Below are 23,104 nucleotides of genomic sequence, written 5' to 3' on the forward strand. Positions count from 1 at the left end.
TCAAACTCATTTACATCATGCGAAAGCTTAAATTCCGTCTGGACAGACGATGTCCAGAAATACTCTACTTTTCAAACATTCACCCAACTTCTGAATATGCTGATACTGTCTTGGATAATTGTACGGAATACGTAAAAATGATCTGCAAAATGGCGCCGGTATAATTGTTGGAGCTACAAAGCTAATATCAATTTCTGTTCTTTATGAGGTGCTGTTCTGAGTTACTCTTTCTGAAGGACTCAATCTCAAATTATGAAAAACTGCCTTAAATCTGAATATCTATAATCCCCTACACCTCCAACTGTTAGTTTCCCGAATTATCCACTACGCCATACATCTTAAACATGACGTGTTATGTCATGTACCAGCTCTTACTTTTCTTCCTTTCCCCCTTCTTCTATACGTGGACGGAATGAGCTTCCTCAGAATATGCGGGATATCCCTTGTATTGCTTCTTTCAAGCGACCTCTTTCTAGTTAATATCCAGTCTGTCCTTTATACAATTACAACGATAGCCGCCGTTTGCAGATATTACACTGACGACTGCGTAAGGGTTGTAGTGCCCTTCACTTTCACCGGTCTAGAATCACAGAAATTAACATTGATTTCGTTCCCCCCTTAATAACGAGAGCAACTAATATTTTTCGGTAGTGTTCACTTTTTACAAGACTTGAAATGCTTCTGATCATGCTATATTCCCTGACTTGGCCTTTTTACGTTTTACAACACCCTTAACTCACGTACTCTCATGTATTCTCACTCTCTCTATCTCTGTTTTCATCAATGCTCTCTTTGTCCATTGTTTCTCTTTTTTTGTTGCCCAAATCATGATGTTTATACTTACGTGTAAATACACATGCATTCTTTAGTGCTCTTAAGATTATATTCTGCATGTTTAAAGAAGTTTTCATAAAAAAACTTATATATGAATGTACATGTAATTGACATTGTTTAACATTCTCTTTGGTCTGCAAAACGTGTAATTTAATTCCAAAGGAGAGAACCTTTATAAGCTATGCTAAACATATATCAATGAACCAAATTAAAACATGCATGCATATTATTGTCTAAAACCGTGTAAAAACTGCATAAAGCAATGATTAGTAAACCATTACCAAGCTTCTGTTGTTGTCAGGAATGTTTTTTTATTAAAAAGGCAGACGACTTTCGCATTCAATTGTATGACAAAATAGCAAGTGTTCTTTCTGGTATGTAAATCTCATTAAAATCAAATATACTTGTTGTTTTTGGACCAATGTCCTTACACGAACGTTTGTTGTCATGATGGAAAAGTACTGTAACAAATTAATGATTAGTAAGCGCATATACTTATGATCTTAATTATTTGTACAAACATAATTGCAAACATAAAGGTCCAGCTTATGTTAATAACGGTGAAGCATGCTGCATTTGGATAGTATTTTGTAATACAAATAGGCTGAAATGAACCTTGATTACATTCATTCCATGAACACACTTCATATCTAACTTCAAAAACAACTCAGAACGCCAATATCATTTCAAGCATTTCAGATTTAATACTGGATTAAGCACTTGGGCAACCAACTGTACATGTACACATAAAATCATACACAATGATATATTCAAACTGAATTAAACATGATTATTTTGCTTTTCTTAATCATATTAACATAATATAATATAATATATTTGATAACTTATGTTCATATTAAACACGTATTTTTACCAATCCATTAGTAACTTTCAACACAAAAAATTCAAACTTTGATAAAAAGAAAAGTTATTGAAGTTAACACGTCGACTGCCCAAAGCTGAATGACAGTTACACTTAATTCCTCGTGCACGAAACCTTCTATTGTCCGCCACCTAGCGGATATTACGCTACATTCAAGCGGAAATTAATGTTCTACTAATTCATATACATTCAAACTTAGAAAATGATATAGTCCATGAAAATGTGTTATGGCTTATTCATTTGTGCCACTGGCCCCAATTTCTCGAAACTTCTCTTATAACAGGATTAAGCTAATCTCATTATTATTGTTTCCCTATAATTTTGGTGATATTTTCTTTTTCTTAAAGATATAAGACTTAAATGGAAATAATTGCAATCAACACTTTTTCATTTTGAAGTGTATGTTTTGGCTAAGTGAAATAAGCTTCGTAAGCCTGTTAAAGCTGCACTCTCACAGATTAACCGTTTTGACAACTGCGATCGATTTTTCAGCAGTGATACACTTGTAAGGACAAACGATAAAAAGTTGTCAGAACGGTAAAGTTGTGAGAGTGCAGCTTGAGCTTCAGATGTTTCGAGAAATTGGGGCCTGGCGAACAAGTAAATTATAAAACAAGTATATTTAAGCAATGTTTCTGGTACTGTATCTGTATACATGGATAGTTCAACTTACACACTGTGCTTTGCTTTATTCTGATTTGATACAACATCGTAGGCAATACCATGCTCTAGGGAGATTGTAAAACTAAAGAAAAATAAGATCTGGTTATTAATAGTTCTGGGCATAATCGGATTAATGTGGTTTCATCATTCTGTAATGTACATACACATGCATGTATTAAAATTATTAAACTGTTAAACTATATAAACCTACAATGAAATGATTTCATAACGGAATCTTTTTAAGAGGTAGTTACATCTGTTTTGAATTTCTTTAACGAAGTCTTTATTCATTGTCTTCTTCCACTCGTTAACAAGTTTTGTAGAATTTCCCCTTGTGGTGCATATAATGCAGTCATCTTTGCGACCTGCTGACGTGATATTAAAAATATACTCCTCTACCTGCTTGGTAAATGATCCATCGACAAATTCATACAGTTCTTTAGATACCTGTATAGGGCTCTTAGCTAATCTTTCATATTTCAGAGTAAAAATTCTATTCCGGTCGGACTTCGAGATCAAATCTGCTTTAACAATATCGTCTTCAACCAGGGCACAGAATCTCTCCACACACTGCTGTCTTGCAACCCCGTTACACTCCCCTAGATAATTTTGTGATTTAAGTGTTGCCCTGGGGTCACGTACAAGGTGTATGATTTTCAGATCCGGTATCAACACGGAAAGGTTTCTCGCCTGTTCCATGCTAAACCTAATCGTCTTCAGCACACGTAGAGGCGACGCTTGACATGCGTTCTGAAGGTCCTGTATGCAAGCCCTTGTACCTTCCGTCTTGTTGTGGTTTTGTTTGGCAGCCTTCACACAAGGTTGTAGTTCCTTTGTTAAGAAACCTCTACCTAAACATTTTAAAGAATATACATGACAATTAAGGATCTTTCACAGTGCAAAATTGGGTGGGGAAGGCCAAAAATTTGAAACGTTTCAAAAGTTCATGTTTTATTTAGTTTTGAGGAACAATATTTCAAGAAGTAAAACAAACATCCTTTAAGACATGGTTTGGTGTACTAAGGAGATGACCAAATTTTACGAAAGAAGATTTTATCATATTTTGGACTAAAAAGCATTTGCATTTTTTTCGGAAAATTCTGTCAACAATATGACTATGTATTTTGTATCAAAATGTCACAGTCTACCTTTTAACAATGGCTCGAGTCTTCTTGATGATTTATTTTCAAATGAGAAAGATATTCAACAAAATAATGAAAATGCAAATAAATATCTATTGTGAAATAGCTGCAATCACCTCAAAGCCTCACACAATTCTTGAATGATTGGGTAGTACTGACTATTTTGACACAGACACATGTTCATTTTGAATAAAGGCACTTCCGGAAAAAATGCAAATGATATTTTTTTATTATAAATCGGGTTAAACCTTCATTCGTAAAATTTTATTAACTCTTAATTACACATGTCCCAACGGTTATATGTAATATGCTTGTGAAATATAGACCTTCAAAACTTAAAATTATTATGTTTTGGTCCTCCGAACGACTTTTGCACTGTGTAATGCCCTTTATTGATACTGTACTCGTATTAAAAGTCGAGCAATTTATATGAGAAACAACAAAGTCGTGCATAAAACGCGAATTATATGTACATAAATAATATTTCCACTTCGAAGTAAATTTGATCTATTTTAAAACATCTCAGTAGTTCTGATTAGTCTCCGGTTTGGCATGCATGCTTAAGTAATGACTGAATACTAAATATCGATCTCCAATGAATACCTATAGTAAATAAGCATTGATTTCTCTTTATGTTCATTATAATGCATACTTTTTAATAATAAAATGAACACTATAGGGACAAGCTCATTCGTTACCTAGGAAACCGTCCTCTAGGACCCTGTCTGGAACGTTCATGAGATCACAAGTAAGCAGCCGGTATAGCACGTCCACTCGCTCCTTGTGAATAGTTTCTGGTGTTACGAGCCTAAAATGAAACAAACAAAATAATCCCATTTTCTGCAGTACGCTGTTAACACTATACCAGAACGAAATGCATTTGTATATGTCATAATTCCTATGGCCTCATATATAAAATGACACACGGTGGGAAAAATGTTGCACACGAGATTGCGACACTTAAAGTTGTCAATGAGATGATATGTTTGTTTCACAAAAAACCTCGTGGTCTCGCCTTTAATTATATAGTTGAAACCCGTTAGCTCGAAATCGCTTGGCACGAATTACTCGCTGGCTCGAACTAGATGTAAATGGCAGATTTTATTTTTACTGAAAGTAAAAATGACCGCTTGGCTCGAATTTTTGCTGGTTCCTGTGAGTTCGAACCAACGGGGTTCCACTTCATGACCTCTCAATTTCGACACCAGTTCTGTTCCTGTTTTAATAAAGATTTTAGTGGTAAAGCGAAAAAATCATAGTGTCATTACTTAGATAGAATCATTCATTTGAAAAAAACCCCACTAAACTTAAGCAAGTATTTAAGTTGAAAACAGGTGCAGAAAGGAAAGGAATACATTTGTTGCCAACAGTGATGCTCCAACAGACTCATGATAAAAACTCTAATAAAACGTGCTCCTTACTTCTTAATACTCGAGCATGATTATTTTTCGGCTTCTTATCTTTAACGTACTTAGTAGGGGCATCAGGATATGTCCAATTCTCTGTTTTGTCATGCCACCGGATGTTATGGATAGGTTCGTACACATAGAACGCCCCGGGGCTTTGCTGGAGTATGTCTCCTGTGAGACTCGAGCCGGACCGCATGTAGGTCAGGATTAGTACTTTGGATGGTCCGCGCTTTCTGGGCGTGGTCGTGGGTTCCACTGGAATGATGATGGGATTCATATCGTGATAGATTGATTGTGTGAGATGTAAAGGTTATGGCTGGACATGTATGTCAGAACCAGGAAAAATTTGGAAAGGTGGTAGGAATACCTGAACATTAATGATTTTATGTCAAGAAAGACTCAGATTCTGGCTGGTCCTGTAGGACAGGACAAGAAATGTTGCCTCCGGAGCATCGCGCCTTGTTGGCGTGGTCGGGGCTATACTGGATTGTTTGCCTAGTTAGTGATACAACAACTGACCATGGGCAAGGATAGTGAGTAAACAACGACACTGCCGTTGAAAGCATTGTTGTTGTCCAGTATCAAAATCAAACTCTAAAACTTTAAAATGTGTATTCACCTTTATTTTATCAACATGAACGACCCTTCCAAATTTTCATTCAATAAATGGTGATAAGTATTATTTTGGTCATGTTTTCATGCCCTGTTCAACTACAAATTACTTTCGTGGATTAAATGTTATTATTTGGAAGATAAATGCATAAATAAAAGTTCTTAAAATGTTTGCACTACACGAGTAAAATTCAACTATAAAATCAAGTCTCTGAGCACTATTTCTCAACAGGCCTGAAATAGAATTGGCAGTTACGTCACCAGCTGTCAAAACTTTGCGTGAGGGCCGTCCCACGAGAAGTGGCGTTGAAAATACTCTTTTCAAAAAGGGGTATATTGTAACGTATATTGGAATACCATTAAAGCTCCGAGATTAAGCATTAACAAAACAGAAAGTTTGTTGATTGCGGTGTAAGATCGTTTTTAATTTCACTTGCGATCATAATAAAACTGCATTGTCATACGTGGGTTAGGGTTAGAGTTATATTTTTAATATGACACTTGCGAAATTGAATACGATCTTTCACTGAAATGAAAATACATGTATATCATTTATATCTTTTACAAAAACAAATAAAAAAGAAAGAAAAAACTCCTTCCTTTTAATTAATATAGTTTTGAAAGAAAATAAAAAAGAGTTTTATCTGAGTGCAATTCTTCTCTGTGTTGTCGTCCGAGGTTATATTCGATTACTTAAAATGTTTACCTAATAGATCTGATGTACAAGAACAGACATATTGTGTTGCTATATACATATTACTAGTTTACGCCTTTGTATAAATTACCATTTACTCGGGCTTTGTACTCCAACAGCGACAGTTGCAAATTATTCACCAATGTCATTCTAGGCATACCATTCAGCTGACCTGCAAAAGAAGCAATGTATGAAAAACGTTTATTATTTACGAGATCATTATTTTCACTTGTTATGTTATATGTTGTATCCACTTTATTCAATTATTATTGTTATATGCTCTGCTCATTTGCAAACTATTTACAACTTAAACATAATAAAACTGAAATTATTGAATAAGTACGGTGTTATATATTGCTTTATCAAGGATGACTCGGATGATCATTCGGAATTCCTCGGACATTCCTATCGAAAACAACCTCGGATGTTTGCCGGTAAATCAGTAGAAGTAGTTCGTAAAAATTTGAATAATATTATTAATAGAATGTAGTGTTTTAGCTTGTATTTGTAGAACTTAGTTTAAATTGATTGGCAGCGAAGTGTATCATTGCAAACATAATTAAGATTCATAAGAGTAAAGTCATTAAGTTTAACTGCTAAATTGAAATTACTACGCGATCTACATGCAGCGTAATTATAGTGTACAGATTTTTGACATTGTAAACCGTCCGTATACATCCCATGTTGTTTTTGATAAAAAAATGCCGAGCAGTTTCGAATGGTAAATGATAGCCACTTAAATGTGCGAAACCTTTTTATATTTATTTCGTTGTTGAATAATATAAAATTAATAGGCTTTGTCTTTTCTCTTTAAACTTGAATCTTACGATTGATGTAATAAGGAGTTTCTAAACAAATGATGTCAAAATTAGACAAATCGAAAATCATTTGCCTTTTAAAATGTCTTACACAAGTAAATACGTTGAAAAAAGTCTATGGAACGCCATAACTGTCTTATATTGTGGCCTGTTATGCTATGATGTCTAACTGGCATACTTTTATGTCTAACATACATGTTATTATGTCATCACGAAATGTTATCATGTCTAATCGACATGTGAGTTTGTCAGTATGACATATAAATATGTCAAGCTGACATGTTATTATGTATAACAAGCATGTTTTATGGCTAACCGACATGTGATTGTGTCTAACTGTCATGCTTTAATGTCAGACCGACATGGTATTAGGCCTAACTGACATGTCATAATGTCAAACTGATGTTCAATTGTGTCCAACCAACGCATTATCTATTTCCGTCCTATCAGGTCAAAGATACGTTATGTTATGTCTTATCGGTACTTATTATGTCTGATTACCACGTTGACTTGTCTGATTGCTTCTTGAACTTGTCGAATTGACATGTTATAAGTCCAATGGCCTTGACCATGGAGTTGGAACCAATTGACATGATAATATATATATATGTATATCTTATATCAAAATTACATACTAACTCTCTTAGTGTTTAGCGCGAAATGTCTCTATACTAGCCAGCGCCCATGCGTGACCTTCCTATTAATCCACTAAATAAAAAAGGTTAATGACTTCTTTGAATGGTGAATGTATTATCTGCTAAATGGATTATGGTTGTTAGAGCTTTCGGTGTGCTTACATGTGAATATGTCCGGCGATCCAATTCGTGGAGACATGGTTCTGTACAGTAATCGAATATTGAGAGGGTATTATTAGCGTTTTATTTTATCGTATGTTAAAATAACTTTGAAATGCGTAAGTATTTCAAAAGGTATTTTTTTTATTAATATACTGTCCCGAACATTTAATAATTGTAGTATATGGTTAATGTACATAGGCAATCATGTGCAGGTTTACTTTTGTAAGAAGTTAAATCATTTGACGATGATACCACTGTGTGCAAGAAAGCTGTTTTTATTATCAAGTTGTTTTTCTAATATCAGTTGAGAAACGTGTATGTCTGCACGCGCAACTTATATAAGATTTAACAATGTAACGAGTTAATATCAATCAAAATCATGTTTTTTGTAACCAAATTCAGACTTTAAACTTCCTTTCCTATATTAAATTACAGTAACTACTGAATGAAGTATTCGCTACTGCAATTACTTCCTAAAATTTGTCTTTATAAGATAACGTCCTATAATATATATTTCACCTCTCTAAGTTTCATGTCTGGTACATGATCTTTCATACATGCAAATAACTTGAACCACTCCAAGTACAACACTGCATACGACACCAAGGCTATGACGAAACTTTATTGTTTTTGCTGTTTTTTTTCTGGTTTTGCTATGATAATAAATTATAATAATATAAAAAGTTCAAATGAATACATGTTGCAACATATTTGCTATTAACATACACGTCTTTTAAATAAAGTTCTGATAATATCACAACAGTTTCTGCAATATAAATTCGTGATCAAGTCAAGTCAAAGTTTTATTAGCAAATTCAATTAGAACATTGCCAGTACACAAAGAACATACGAGATGGTATTAATGACAACAAAATAGAGTGAACTGTAGATATGAAATAAATATGAGATCATTTTTACAACATTTAATCTTAAGGAGAAAAGTATGAACTATAACTATACATGCAATGTATTTAGACATGTTAATTATGCTAAGCAGCATTTCTTCTATCCGTAGCGAATGATAAATAAGTAGCAATATTATTCAATATTTTATCATTATTACAGGACATCAAGTTATTAAATTTGGTCATATTAGGCCAGTGAATATAATACCTGGGTATATATTTTGTACGTAAATCCAAATAATGAGGACACACTAACAAAAAGTGATATTCATTTTTTACAACATTCATATTACATTTTCTATCTTCTCGGTTTATATTTCTATATCTTCCTTCTTCAATATTAAGGTTGTGTGCCGAACATCTAAATCTAGTAAGAAGTATCCTTAACTTATTGCTATTAATGCAAATTATGTATTTTTCAATTGCAATAATCAGATATCTGTCTAGAAGACTTTAAAACACTTAGTTTTCTTCATCTTATGAATATTATGTATATGGAATGTTCGATACCAATGATAGTGAACATTCAAGTTAATTAAATGTTTAATTGTTCTTTTGTGTGGCCATCTGTGTATGTATTATAATGTTTGTGTTTGGCCAAAGGCACCTGTTTGCTGATATCCCAATAAACTGAAACTGAAAACTGTTAATAAAACAGAACAAAACAGAACAGAGCTTATTCGACTTAAACCATTATGGTTTATTGTATAAATATATACAAAATAGATAAATACAATTGTTAAACAATAAGCAATACATGAGTATGAGTTGCTACGTATGGCATCTATTAAGCAATGAATAAGTTCATAAATATGAGAACAAGAGAACAAATATTAATATTTCATCACATTAAAGTCAACCTTTAGTTAATAATGTTTACGTTTCAAACTTGAATGATTAAGACACCCATTATGTATTTGGTTCGTGTTATGAAATGAAATCAAAATTTATACTCGCAATTAATAAATGCGACGCAGTTTGCCGGTTTCGAAACATGACTGTAGTGGGATATCTGATTCGCATCATAGGCACGTGCCTTTTTATAGATAAAGTAATATTTTTGACATCACAAAAGGTTTGCTTTTTAGGGAAATAGCCTTTAAATAGCACACGCTTTTTGTGTATCGAACATTTTAGTCTCTAATATACTTTTCAGCATTTATGTAATTATTTTTAAGGTATCGTACATTGTGCTGACTACTCGTTTCAACCTCCTTGACTGAACATTTTTGAAACTAGATGCAGTAATTATATGTCAGCGAGTTGTCTCTTATGTCGCAGTTAAATTTAAAGTATTTCTTTTGTAGTTATTTCGTTTAAAGATCAATTGTTATTCTTTTAAAGCATTGGTATTCGTACGAGATAATACGCAATTAATGCAAACAAGGACAGTCATGTAATTATCATATGTTTGTACTATGTATGATGACAATTAACAACATGTCATTTTCAATATGTGTGGAATTCTGAAAAGAAAAATGTGTTTGTTTGTACTTCATCTAATGTCAATGCTACACAGAAGCTGTTAACTGCAAGTGGTAATGTAAATTTGGCAGAAAATAGTAATAATTTTGACAATTGTCTCTCTGATCTCTGTGATATCATTGATAAAATTTGTATGCCAGTATTTAAGAAAGATGTGCAAAATAACAGTCAGTCAGTTTGTATATAAATATGTTTTTGATAATGAGTGTAAAGATAAGAAGTCTGATTTTTACAGACATTTAAATAGTTACAGAAATGTTCCGGATACTAATTAAGTAATTATAGAAAGGCAGTGATTCAAGCTAGTAGAAGTGAGTATAAAAGCACCGTTCGAATGAAGAAATTTAGTTATGATAGTAATCAGACAAAAATATAAGAAATAACTAAACGGTCAAATTCTAAGGTACATATTCGAAAATGTTAAAACGAAATATAGTTAAACAATTCTCCTCATCAAAGTGAACAAGTTAACTGACATTTTTGTTATATTTTCAAGCTATAAATATCCAACCTCTGTGGTTTTTCAACCTGATGAAAATATCTTGTATGTCAATGAAAGGTATTAAGATGGTGAAATGCAGATAATGTTTGATGAGAATAATATACTATTTTCATGTGGTGAGATTATTAAGGCTTGTAAGAAGTTATCTATTTTGTCATGCTTATCAACTCTTTTTACATTCTTTTTGATATGAACTACTTTCCAGAAAAATGGTCTGAAGGTTTTATAGTTCCGTTACGTAAAAAGGGTGACCGTGAAAATGTTTATAATTATAGAGGGATTACATTGTTAAATACACTTGGGAAATTATTTACAAATGTTATAAATGATAGACATAGCTCTTAGGCAGAGATATAATGTATATGCTGAGGCTCAGTCTGGGTTTAGAAAGCAGATGAGAACTGTAGATAATGTATTTGTATTACATGACATAATAAAACATTTGTTAGACAATGAGAAGAAGTTATTGGCTGCTTTTGTCGACTTCACCAAAGCATTTGATCATTTTGTTAGAAAAACATATGGTTTAAAATAATCAAGCTTGGCGTTAAAGGAAAGATAAAAGACATAGTGAAGTAATGTATGAACATGTTAGGTCTAGGGTTAGATAAAAAAAACAGTTAAGTGCTAATTTCTCATGTATTCTTGGCGTTAGACAGGATAATCGTTGTCTTCGTTCATATTTTGTATGTATTTTAATTCTATAAAAGAACATTTTATGTTCAAGGTGTCGAATTAGATATGTTAAAATGTTCCTCTTATTATATGCTGATGATATTGTTATCTTATCAAACTCTGAAAGTGAGTTACAAAAGGGTCAGTAATAGATTACTGTAATAGATGTAAACTTAGTGTTAATGTAAATAAAACAAAGCTTATGATTTTATAAATGGAGGAAACATTAGGCGATATAGGATAAAAAGTATCAATGACAAGTTATGGCGGCTTTGTACAAGCTAAACTCAGACTTTTCTGGTATATCAACCAGCCATTATTCATCTTGGTTTTAATAACTAATACATCCCGTTTTAAACTACGATTGTGAAGTAAGGGGTCTACAAGATAGCAGTATGTTAGAAAGAGTTCTTTTGAAATTTTGTAAAGAATAATGGGTTGAGAACCAAAACTCAGAACAATCATGTTATGGAGAACTGGTAAAGCACCATTACTAACTAGAAGAGTTGCAACTGTGATTAAATATTGGTTGAATATTTTACAATGTGATGATATTGAATATGTTAAAGCTGTTTATAAAATGATATATACATATTTAGAAAGACTGCCAAATTGTAAGTCATGGGCAAAAATTATTAGAGATGTATAACAATCACTAGAAATTTATGATGTATGGTTATTTCAAAGTGTTGGTGATGTTAATATATTTATATCTGAATTGAAACATACACTGAAAAATGTGTATATACAAAAAATGGTTTGCAGAACTTTATAATTCATCTAGAGCCAAAACATATGTATTGTATGGATCTTAAATCGGGACGGAGGGTGGGGGTATTTAATTTTGTCTGATACAAACGTTAAGTCAAATGTTCAATTGCAAACAATATGGCTTATTAATAAGAAACTACAGATTTTCGTCAGGTAAGCGTAGTTTTTCTTTATTTGTTGAAAATTGTATACGTCCAGTTTGTGGCGAAAAGCATATTCTACGACCGACATATTAGTGTGGTATCATGACTTGATATCATGATTAAAACAGTTATTAAACAGATAGACGTGTTGATTTCATCCACTATTTCACGTATTTTCTCGGCAAATATATATCAAAGCGTTACACATTCTTTAAGATAATTGTCCTGAGATTCGTTACAGAAAAAAACTTTTTTGGTGCCAATCTGATGTACAGTCCCTTTAATGTGTAGATAATTGCATTTTAAATACAATGTTCAATCATTAATTTATCTTCGAAGTTATGTTATCAAACTTAGTGGCTGATCAACGAATATGATCTTCGCCACATACTGGATGTATATATTTATACATTGTTTTTTCAAAATATACAGAACAAAGTCCATTCACCAGACGAAGGTTTACCAGATTCGGTACCATTTTTGGAATAGGGCACTTGTGGCCTAGTTCATAGCCATAACCGCGATGTCTGCATTTTCAAACCGCATCTGAGGGTTCACTGACGTAATGTATTCATACACTGTATTTTGATTGGATTGCCGTTAGCGAATTTGAATAATCAAAGTAGTACCAGAACTGATTACAATCACAACATCCAATAAAAATAGTTCTCCTAACAATTCATGCTAACTGTATGTTCTTTTAATGAAGCACAATAAATGCATACGTAGCGAGTGAGTTAATCGGGTTAACCACATGAAAGTTCTTGCATACGGTCAGATTATATGCAATAAGAATATGAACATATTGGAAAAGTACGCATCGAAGTTTTTCCGTTCAATGCTCTGTATTGATATACTGGTACCCTCTTTCTCTTTTATCCGAAAAGAAATTAGTATCAGCTAACCGTGGTGCCCGTCGCGCATTCGAAATGTCTTGTGAAATCATACGTATTAAAAGCGAATAAAGTGTGCGGTCTAAGTAGAAAACAACCAGGAAAGTTGGGTTAAAAAAGTAGTGTTATCCTTTGTATACAATGTTGGTATTCCAAAGTCGGTCCCTGATCTTTTTTTCGACATAATTTGCATGTTTCCGTGATATTTTCTTTTCGATACAAAGTTTTTTTTAACTAATCATCGCATGGCACTTAGCAATTTTTTAAATACAACATGATTTTTGATATTTATTGTTCAAATACTATTAATGTTAACTAAAAACCATATGCCGCGTACCTGTATAACTTTATATTTTGGAGGAAAAGTAAATCAGGGTACCAGTCTACTTATTGACCTCAAACTTTACTCTGATCAGAGCGGCCGAATGATTTAGACATGTTATCACTACTTCCGGATGCTGATGATGTGAACTTCATAGTGTTTTATTGAGGAAATTTATTAATAAAGCCCCCATTGAATGATTACCACCATCAAACGGATTTATTTTCATCTTACTGTGGGTAGCATTTTTAATTTTACACGTTAATTTTCAAGCAATACAAGTTCGTTTGAAAAAATCATGTGATTTCAATTTTGCAAAATGGAGATAAAAAATATCAAATATGCGCACACTTATTTATGAAGTTTCATTCTAAATGAAGCCAAATGTATGGATATGTGCACAGCATCTGTGAATAAGATGATTGTTTACCTATGTGCATAGAAAACTCTTGGAGCCACTCTCAGTGTAAGTACATGACATTATGATAGACCATCGCCATTGATAAAGGAATCTTGCATGCTCAATTTTGATTTCCTCTCTTATATAATGCACCAGTCAATTGTTACCACGGCCCCCTATGGGATATACCAGGGAAAAGGGCTGTGTTTTTACCTTTCAGGTGCCCTCGTAGCTAAAGAACTTCAGCGAACACATTATATATTACCTTTTTGGACGTGTTGTAAACATCAAAAAAATAAATATCGACATTACAGTTATGGAAGCCAGAACTAGTGTCCTCGCAATGCTGGGTGATTGCGGTGGTTTTGTCTTCCCTCAAAATATATCAGGAAATTGCTCTTACCTTAGATCCCCGGGGTGTGGGGTTATTCACGGGATTTTACCACCAGTTCGTTCTCGCAGGGCAGGGATTTTACCGGGGATTGGCTGGATGGAAATCCGAGGGGGAGGGGCGTGGTTACAATTGTCTGGTGCATACTTTACAAGTTCTTTTTCTTAAGATGCTTTGTGCTCACTTTTTGTTTTTGCCAAGAATGAAAATCAAAAATCAGTCAGAGATACAGTATGGTGATGCATTGTTGGTGATAGATCAATATAAATTTGTGAAATATTTGAGGGAAAGGTATTTGGTTAAATAATTTACAAGTGTAACTTTTGAGTTTAATTTAACAATGCAGTGCTGAAAATTGTGGAGATATAATTGAATTTGTATTAATTAATCAGTCGACTTGTGGCGTTTAGGGAACAAAATCAAAATATTCAATAAAGATCCCTTATGTTGTGGAATAGTAAAGTAATGAAGATTTAATCTCACAACAGTCTTTCTCAAATGCTGTCAATGCTTTTTTATGCTTAGGAATATCTAACCTCGCGATGTCAGACCAGAAATCATCTTGGCATGAGGTTGGATCACTATGTATCATTATCCACCAGTCAATTGTAACCACGGCTCTCACATTCGGGGGTATACCGGGGATAGCCGGCGAAATGGGCCATGTTTTTACCTTTAAGGTGGCCCCGCAGTGCCATGTCTTCCCGGAAAATACGGTGTGGATGGGGCTTAACCTAATGTTCCTTGGGTGCGGGGCATTTGGTGGGGACTTTACCATCAGATTATCTCCGCAGGTCAGGGATTTTAGCTGGGGTTAGCTGGACCGAAAGTAAAAGTCCCCGCTATTCCGGGACCGGGGGGTATGGTTACAATTGACTGATGCATTACCTTGTGTATGCAGATAAAGTTAAGAATAAATATTTATTTATATAACTTATACTTTGTAATCTAATTCAAAGATTTGAAAAAGGTATCCTTTATCAATAAATGCAAACATCCATAAATGACAGTGCAAATCTTTTTGTATCATCCAAATATGAGTACCTTGCAGGGTGAATGTTATTTGTAAAATTTATACTAAGTGAGCTTTCAAGATTACCTTTCCAATCGCATACACAATGCAGTTTGAAACCTGAATAATTAAAACAAATCTTGGTTGTAGACCATTAGTAATATATCTTTTATGTGACCTTACATTATAATGAATTTATTCAGATCAGTGACTTTTCTTGCACTTAAATGTGAACAAGAAAGCTTGGGATTGAACACTAAATGAAACAGGAACGAAATTAAATGAATCACAAAATATCATCAAATTTATACACACAAGTGTTCTTTGATATACCAAAAAATGAAACATTTTAGACATACAAAAATTTAACATTTACTAAATACGGTTATAAAAAATGATGAATACATTTGTAGGATTTGATATCCCACTGAATGTAACTCGGCTTCGTTCATTTTTCTAAACTTTCTCTCAGTGATGAGGAATGAATTTTATTCACTGCAGTTGTGTTCCAAGTTTATGAAAATAAGAACAATTGAAACAATTCATTAACTACTGTTGATCAGTGCAGATTGTGGGAGGTCATGGTTGATTTCAATGAACCACCAATAATCCCTGCCAAAATTGGATACTGATTGGTCAGTCAGGTGCTTTTGGTAGGAATGATTAGCATGAATGTTAATTTTAACCATCATTTATGAATGTTTACACAATCATTGAATATTGAAATAACAAGTGAAATGTTAGTTTGAATGATGAAAGCCATGAAATATGTGAACTATTCAAAAACAGACCATTTTTTCAGCTTGTGTAAAAAATGAGAAAATTGTTAAGTATAATTATTTATTGATTATCAGGAAAATGTTGAAATCTCATGTTTAGGCCTTTAGTGATCATACTTGATTGCTATGTTATTGGCACTTATTGCAATATGTTTTATTCATTGCAATATTTATGTAAAACATTAATTATTATGTTGACTTAAGTTTGTAGATAAGAACTAATGGTATAGGTGATGTGAGAATGATCTCATAAGTCTTTAAAACCCTTTTTGGTATTGTGAGTTTATTGCTCAAGTCTTGTTCAGTTTAGCTTTTGAAGATTTTCAAAGTAACTGCAAAACAAGTCCAGCTGTCTAGAAAGACTATGTCAAACCCTGACCAGATATAATTTCTTGTCTTTTCAAATTACCAACTTGGCAATGGTTTTATCATAACATAGGATATTTGTTTGAACATGTTAGTGTTTTTGTATGTGGAATGAAATATCATAAGTGGCACTAAATTGAACATAATTAATAGTTCTCATTGATATTACGCATAGCCCCAAGTACATGTTGATCTAAGATTTAAGGCTTGGATGGAGTCAGGGCAAGAAAAATGCATGTTAATACATTGTACTTTCCAACACAGGAACTGTTTGTTTATTCAAGTAAATAAAGCAATCCCAACACCACACGGAACTGCAGTATTGCATAACCAGCTTAATTGACATTATGAGTTGGAGTTCAAATTGCTGCAATTAAAGGCACATCTAGTTTTCAGAATTATTCAAACTCTGATTTAGCAACCTTAATTTAGTAATATGAACTTCTTTTGCGAAATGAAAGCTTTTTTAGATTGACAAGGACGGGTGAAAAGTATTTGCCAAATGTACTGCAACACCTGATACCTGTTGCCTAGGAATCCAACAAATTCTTGGCACTCCAAATGTTACAGTACTATTCAATTTGGAGTGCCTGAAAAGAAAGCTTCTTGATTCTACATTCACCATCTTCTTTCTGTATGACATATTGGACCAGGAGAATCATGAACCTACAACCTTTTGCATCTATTGAGATAGGGAGCTATCAGGACAGTGACAGAGGACAATATAAGAATGGCCAACTGCTGCATTTATTGAGTTATCTTATGCATATAAATTAAGACGGAGAAAATAATTCTAAATTTTTCCAAACTACTTCCTTAAGCATCTTGTACATGTATTTAGTTGTCTTTTACAATGATTGTTCAAAGTTTCAATGGCCCTGTGCGTTAAAGATGCTCTGTCCTCGGGTTAACAGGTTATAAGTACTGCGTTTTGATCCAGGAAGTTGTATTCGACTCAAGTAGATTTTTGCAGATTCGGACACCACAAGGCACAAGCAGAGTAAAATCAAAATCTACAAAAAACTACCAGAATCAAATATGACAATCCGCCATATCCGGATCAAAACGCAGTTACCACATTTTAGCCTAAAATGTTATAATTATGGGAACTACTTTTATGCGCAGTCACCCATGGTCGCTTAGGTATTAATCCGATCTGGTCATTGTTCAGTTTAATTTCGTCCCGTCCAGACGTCCAGTATTTGACTTAAAAAAAATGGCGGCATCAGAAAATGGCGCTCGACCGAAAACAAAGGCTTCGCGAAAAGTTCAAGAGGCCATTGAGTCCCTAGTGGAGGAGAACAAGGAAATAGAAGAGGAGCTTGTGAATTTGACTCAGAAGAAGGAGACCTCTTACGACTCTCTGGATGCTTTACGTCGTGAACGCTCGGTTCTACAACAGCAGATAGAAGAGCGGTGTACCGACGTCACAAGAGTGGTATATGGCCGTATTGCACTGGAGCGGAATATGGGTTAAAGTATTTTGTGATAATTATGTATTGCATGTGGATAACTGATGGGTTTAAAATAAAGAATAAAATTATGTTTGGTATTTCATTCACACTAGCAGTGTGATGAACTGCTGATACCATATTATGAAATTTGATGGTCAAAGTATTTAAAAGACATTTCAATATTTCATACTTCAAAAACGATATTCATCTCATCTTAGTCTACTCAACTTGCTTTGCTATGTACAAAAGTCTGCAGCAGTTATATGAATAGAATGAGACAGAAGGCAGTGCCTAATATTTATCAACAGCACTAAGTTATCATGGTAACATGTTACATGAATTGAATACCAAGCACAAATTAAGAGGGAGAAAATAATTCTTCACTTTTTAAATAAAAACTACTTCCTAATAGCATTGTGTATGCAGTATGACATAGGTGTACAATGTAGATGTCTTTTACAAAGATTGTTTAAAGTATGGCCCTGTGGTTTAAAGTTCCCCTGAAAAAGAGGCGACAGGTTTTCTCTATAGTATATAATTACATCATTGAAAATCTTCTCTGAAACTGCAAATAACAGTCCTTTGATATAAAAGGAATTGATCAAATTAAAGAAGTGTGTGTGCCAACCACGTAAATTAATTTGTACAAGTCTGATTTAACGACTTTGAGAAATTCAAAAGAACTATGACTTTATCTGATTTAACGCTTTAGCCCATCCCCCACCCCCCTCACTCTACACACACTTAACTAGATTTTTCAAATTTCCTTTGCAGCTTTTAGTCTAAAGTTTAAGCTAGCCCATTAAACAGTGACCCCATGTGATGTGAGCCGATTTTTTCAATGCTTAGAACATGGTTGTCAACATTCCCCTGAATGAAGCCCTAGTCCATCAGTGCTTTCAGCACTTTGATTTATAAATCTATCATTTTGTTTGCAACCAAATATTTTCTCACTTACTGTTGGTATCAACCCATTCACAACAGTACTCACCAAAGATAACCATAGCTCCAATTATTATGATACTTGTGAAGCACAGCCGGATTCCCTTTCTTCCCATTATCATTCTGGAAGTTCCATCCGCCAAGTCTACTTGGGAACTAGTCAATCTAGGCAAAATAAAATGTCGGTTCAAAAACGGGTGTCATTTTTATAGCCCAACTACTTAGAACAAAGTTTATTTTTGTATATCTTATCTAAACTCATATGGCACTAAACAGAAGTTATCAATACATAATAAACTTAACCAATTAGAAAACCAAAATTTCCAAGTTTGCATTTCAAAGTATATACCATAAAATTGGGGAAAGCCTCCGTACAGGTCACAGCCTTTCAGTCCAACTTAATGACTAAAACATACCCAAACTCCTAGTTTAATCTCAATTAAACGATTCTAATTAATTAATAATTTTTGAGAAAAATCTTTATTTAAATTATCACTTTTTTACCTTTTGCACTCAAAATTTCCTCTTCAAATCTTTAAACACAAATCATCTTCCAATTCTGAATATCTTAACGTTAGTATTAATCACATATCTTACATTAAAATCACGCTTAATTGAAACATTGCACATTGATTAAACTTCACGACACGTTGCAGTCCTTTGATTTCGCAAATTTAAGGTCATTGTTTAGCAAATCGATTAATCATTACTTAAAGCAGAAATCATAATTAAATTACAAACATGTATATATAAGTTCGTATTGTATTCCATCATATAATCCCACTAAATGATTCTGCATTACGCCGTATTCAGTTTTGTTTATATTCTTAATATTTCAAAATGTTCGCTTAATATTTCACCATGTGATCTCAATTTTTTAAACCACAGTCACGATCATTTATATGGCCATTTATGATTATTGCGTATTTGCTTTCTCAAATTTACGAACCTCGTAAAGCAGTAAACGTTTATACTTCGTGGTCAATGGCTCGTCCAAGTGTTCGTACAGTATTTGAGTTAGCCTTTTAGAAAACCGTTCAAACAAAACTGGGTTGGTTTATTTATAGTACAGATTTGTTTCGTCACAGATGTTTATCAACCGGCAAATCTTAGGGAAAATTATATGCACGCTTAAAACCTTAAACTAGTCCTGTTTTGTTCCCTGTTTGTTTTCTCGTATTTCATTACAATTATAACTCAGAGTAAAGACCTTTTTATTTGATTAAGACAAATAAAGTATGAAACTCTGTAATCAACATTCAATAGTAGATTTAGACAGGGCGCACCCAAATAGGATCGTCCAATTTTATTTTTTTATTTCAATATGGGAAAAAAAGTAATATAATACGCTTAAACTGCACAATTTTCCGACTCCAAATTGTTACAATTTTCTTGAGGGAGTAACATAAAACTCCAAGCAAATAGAGTATGCCTTATACTTTCGGCATTCGGAACTCCTCGGCCATTTTTTTCGAAAACAACCTCTGAAGTATTTGGACGGTTTACATTCTCAAAAACTGGTATTTAGCTTTTATACTTTATGACTTAACTCCTAGGAATCTTAAAGATGTTTGCAATAGTTCACTTCACTGGCAATCAATTTAAACTTAGATCAATAAATGCAACTCTAAAACACTACTTTCATTTAATGATATAATTAAAAATAATACGAACTCCTTCAACTGATGTACCGACATACATCCGAGGTTATTTTCGATAAAAATGGCAGAGGAATTCCGAATGATACTTTCGGATCAGAGTTAACGGCGTATGTAAAAGGTTGCACCCGAACGTTAACTGCTGGATCATTCCTACGTGATATATTACATTGTGTATTATATACTATCATGTCAAATTCACCTAGGCCAGAGATTGTTTTATATCCTTTCAAATACCGCTACCATACATCGGCGGGCTACCGTAACCGCCTAATGCAGACCAATTTTTCAAGGGTGCTGGTTACCGCTACTGTTTTACTGTAGGAATACTGTAGACGACTGTAACGTACCGAAATAATGGGTACATCCAGTTCCGCAGCCGCAAAGTTCACATTTTTCACAAATTTGTGGTGTGTTTGTAATTAAAATAAGAAGGATTGTGAATTTTAAAACAGCATTAGTACACTATGGTACTTTGTCTAAGAAACAGTTACTACACTACGGTATTTCTTTCCAACATAATAACCATGCAACACTAAGCAACGGTATGTCTTTAAAAGTCGTCATTTAACTTTATTCGGCTCTGGCTTTAGTATACATGCTTTAATGAAACAGCAAGCTTATGTTATGCTCTTGTATCAAGAGTGTGCTATGGTATCACTGTCAAATTTAAGAAATGAGCAAAAGTGCACAGTGGTATTACTGAGATAAAGATTTGTTTTATGGACCTTTGTGTTAACTTCGATAAGGTAGACATCACATGGTTGAATTAAACTATAATAAGTCGCTTAAGTGCACTGTGGCAGCGCTCTCAAATCTAGAAATATACAAAACCACGCTGCGGTATTTTCGTTATTAACATAATACGTGACCAGCATAACACAACTCGTTTCAAAGACGAATGAAGTTGCATTTGAAGGTCATTTAACTCTAGTTACGCTCCCTTTAAAGGGACTATACACCAGATTGGCACCAAAATCAGTTTTGTTCTGTTACGAATCTCAGGACAATTGTTTAATGACATGTTTTACTCTTTGATATCACAATTGTAAAAAAAAATATACCAAAATTTAAAAAAAATCGAGTCGGAGACCGGTTTCGAACCGGTGTCGCCAGAATTGCAGTCCAGTGTTGTTATATCCACCGTGCTACGAAGGCTTACCCTGAACCGCAGGAATATTCAAAATTTATACCTATATTAAACTTGGTAATATCACATGATAACATCGACTAGCCAATCACGCATAAGAATGAATTCTACTAGGTAGACATACCTAGTAATCTTTTTAATGGAAAAATACGAAAAATAAATTATTGTAAACTATGTGGTACTTATTTAATAGTTAGTTTCAATGCATTGTACACATCGATACCTAGTTTAGGTCAGTTTTCGACAATTTTCTTTTTCTTTTTTTTCGCGACTTCATCATACGGCGTGTACCCCCTTTAACTGTTTAAAAGTTAGCCATACGGTTCATATAAATTCAACAGGACATCTATTACCTGATCGCTATGAAGTTATCATGGAAACCAATTTGACTGCAAATATATCAACAGAACATTCATTACCAACAGGCTGTATAGTTGAAATAGAAATCTATGACAATGAAAATAAACAAACCGGACAAATATCACAATGTCGCTGTAAAGGTCACATTGGATCCACAGTGACCCCTCTTATAGAAGCTGTATGAGAAAGCAGCATGATTTATTTCAACATGCATTATTACATATCTGTTGATGAAGCAATTATCAAATATCACGATCACCATTTAAAAATCGTTGGGGCTTCTTACAACTGTCATGCTTTAATGTCAGACCGACATGGTATTAGGTCTAACTGACATGTTATAATGTCAAACTGACGGTCAATTGTGTCCAACCGACGCATTATCCCTATCCGTCTTATCAGGTCAAAGATACGTTATGCTATGTCTTATCGATACTTATTATGTCTGATTACCACGTTGACTTGTCTGATTGCTACTTGAACTTGTTGAATTGACATGTTATTATGTCCAATGACCTTGACCATGGAGTTGGAACCAATTGACATGGTAATATATATAGAGAACATACGAGATGGCATTAATGACAACAAAATAGAGTGAAATGTAGATGTGAAATAAATATGAGATCATTTTTACAACATTTAATCTTAAGGAGAAAAGTATGAACTATAACTATACATGCAATGTATTTAGACATGTTAATTATGCTAAGCAGCATTTCTTCTATCCGTAGCGAATGATAAATAAGTAGCAATATTATTCAATATTTTATCATTATTACAGGACATCAAGTTATTAAATTTGGTCATATTAGGCCAGTGAATATAATACCTGGGTATATATTTTGTACGTAAATCCAAATAATGAGGACACACTAACAAAAAAGTGATATTCATTTTCTACAACATTCATATTACATTTATTACATTTTCTATCTTCTCGGTTTATATTTCTATATCTTCCTTCTTCAATATTAAGTTAACCACATAATTAGCTAGTAAGTTAAGCAGTTAACCAGTTACCAGTTAGCGATATTTTGGATA

The 23,104-nt window shown here is 33.5% G+C and overlaps 1 protein-coding gene across 7 annotated transcripts in view; it reads right to left on the minus strand.

Moving 5' to 3' along the window:
- Positions 1–1,515: 1,515 nt before the first annotated feature.
- The window catches only part of LOC128233671 (carbohydrate sulfotransferase 3-like), a 28,925-nt gene continuing 7,336 nt past the window's right edge, over positions 1,516–23,104 (minus strand). For 2 of the 7 annotated variants that reach the window (XM_052947461.1, XM_052947462.1), the window contains exons 3-7: positions 18,942–19,057; positions 6,329–6,409; positions 4,994–5,186; positions 4,221–4,330; positions 1,516–3,231 (exon numbers count right to left, since the gene is read on the minus strand). In XM_052947461.1, coding sequence (XP_052803421.1) covers positions 2,588–3,231; positions 4,221–4,330; positions 4,994–5,186; positions 6,329–6,409; positions 18,942–19,014 — 1,101 coding nt within the window. In that variant the 5' untranslated portion in view covers positions 19,015–19,057 and the 3' untranslated portion in view covers positions 1,516–2,587. Of the gene's footprint in view, positions 3,232–4,220; positions 4,331–4,993; positions 5,187–6,328; positions 6,410–18,941; positions 19,058–19,241; positions 19,261–19,396; positions 19,797–19,841; positions 19,897–23,104 lie in introns of those variants that run through there. The other 5 variants (XM_052947466.1, XM_052947467.1, XM_052947463.1 and 2 more) reach the window with 4 other exon arrangements.

This window comes from Mya arenaria, chromosome 5, assembly GCF_026914265.1.
Source record: "Mya arenaria isolate MELC-2E11 chromosome 5, ASM2691426v1".
Lineage (NCBI taxonomy): Eukaryota > Metazoa > Mollusca > Bivalvia > Myida > Myidae > Mya > Mya arenaria.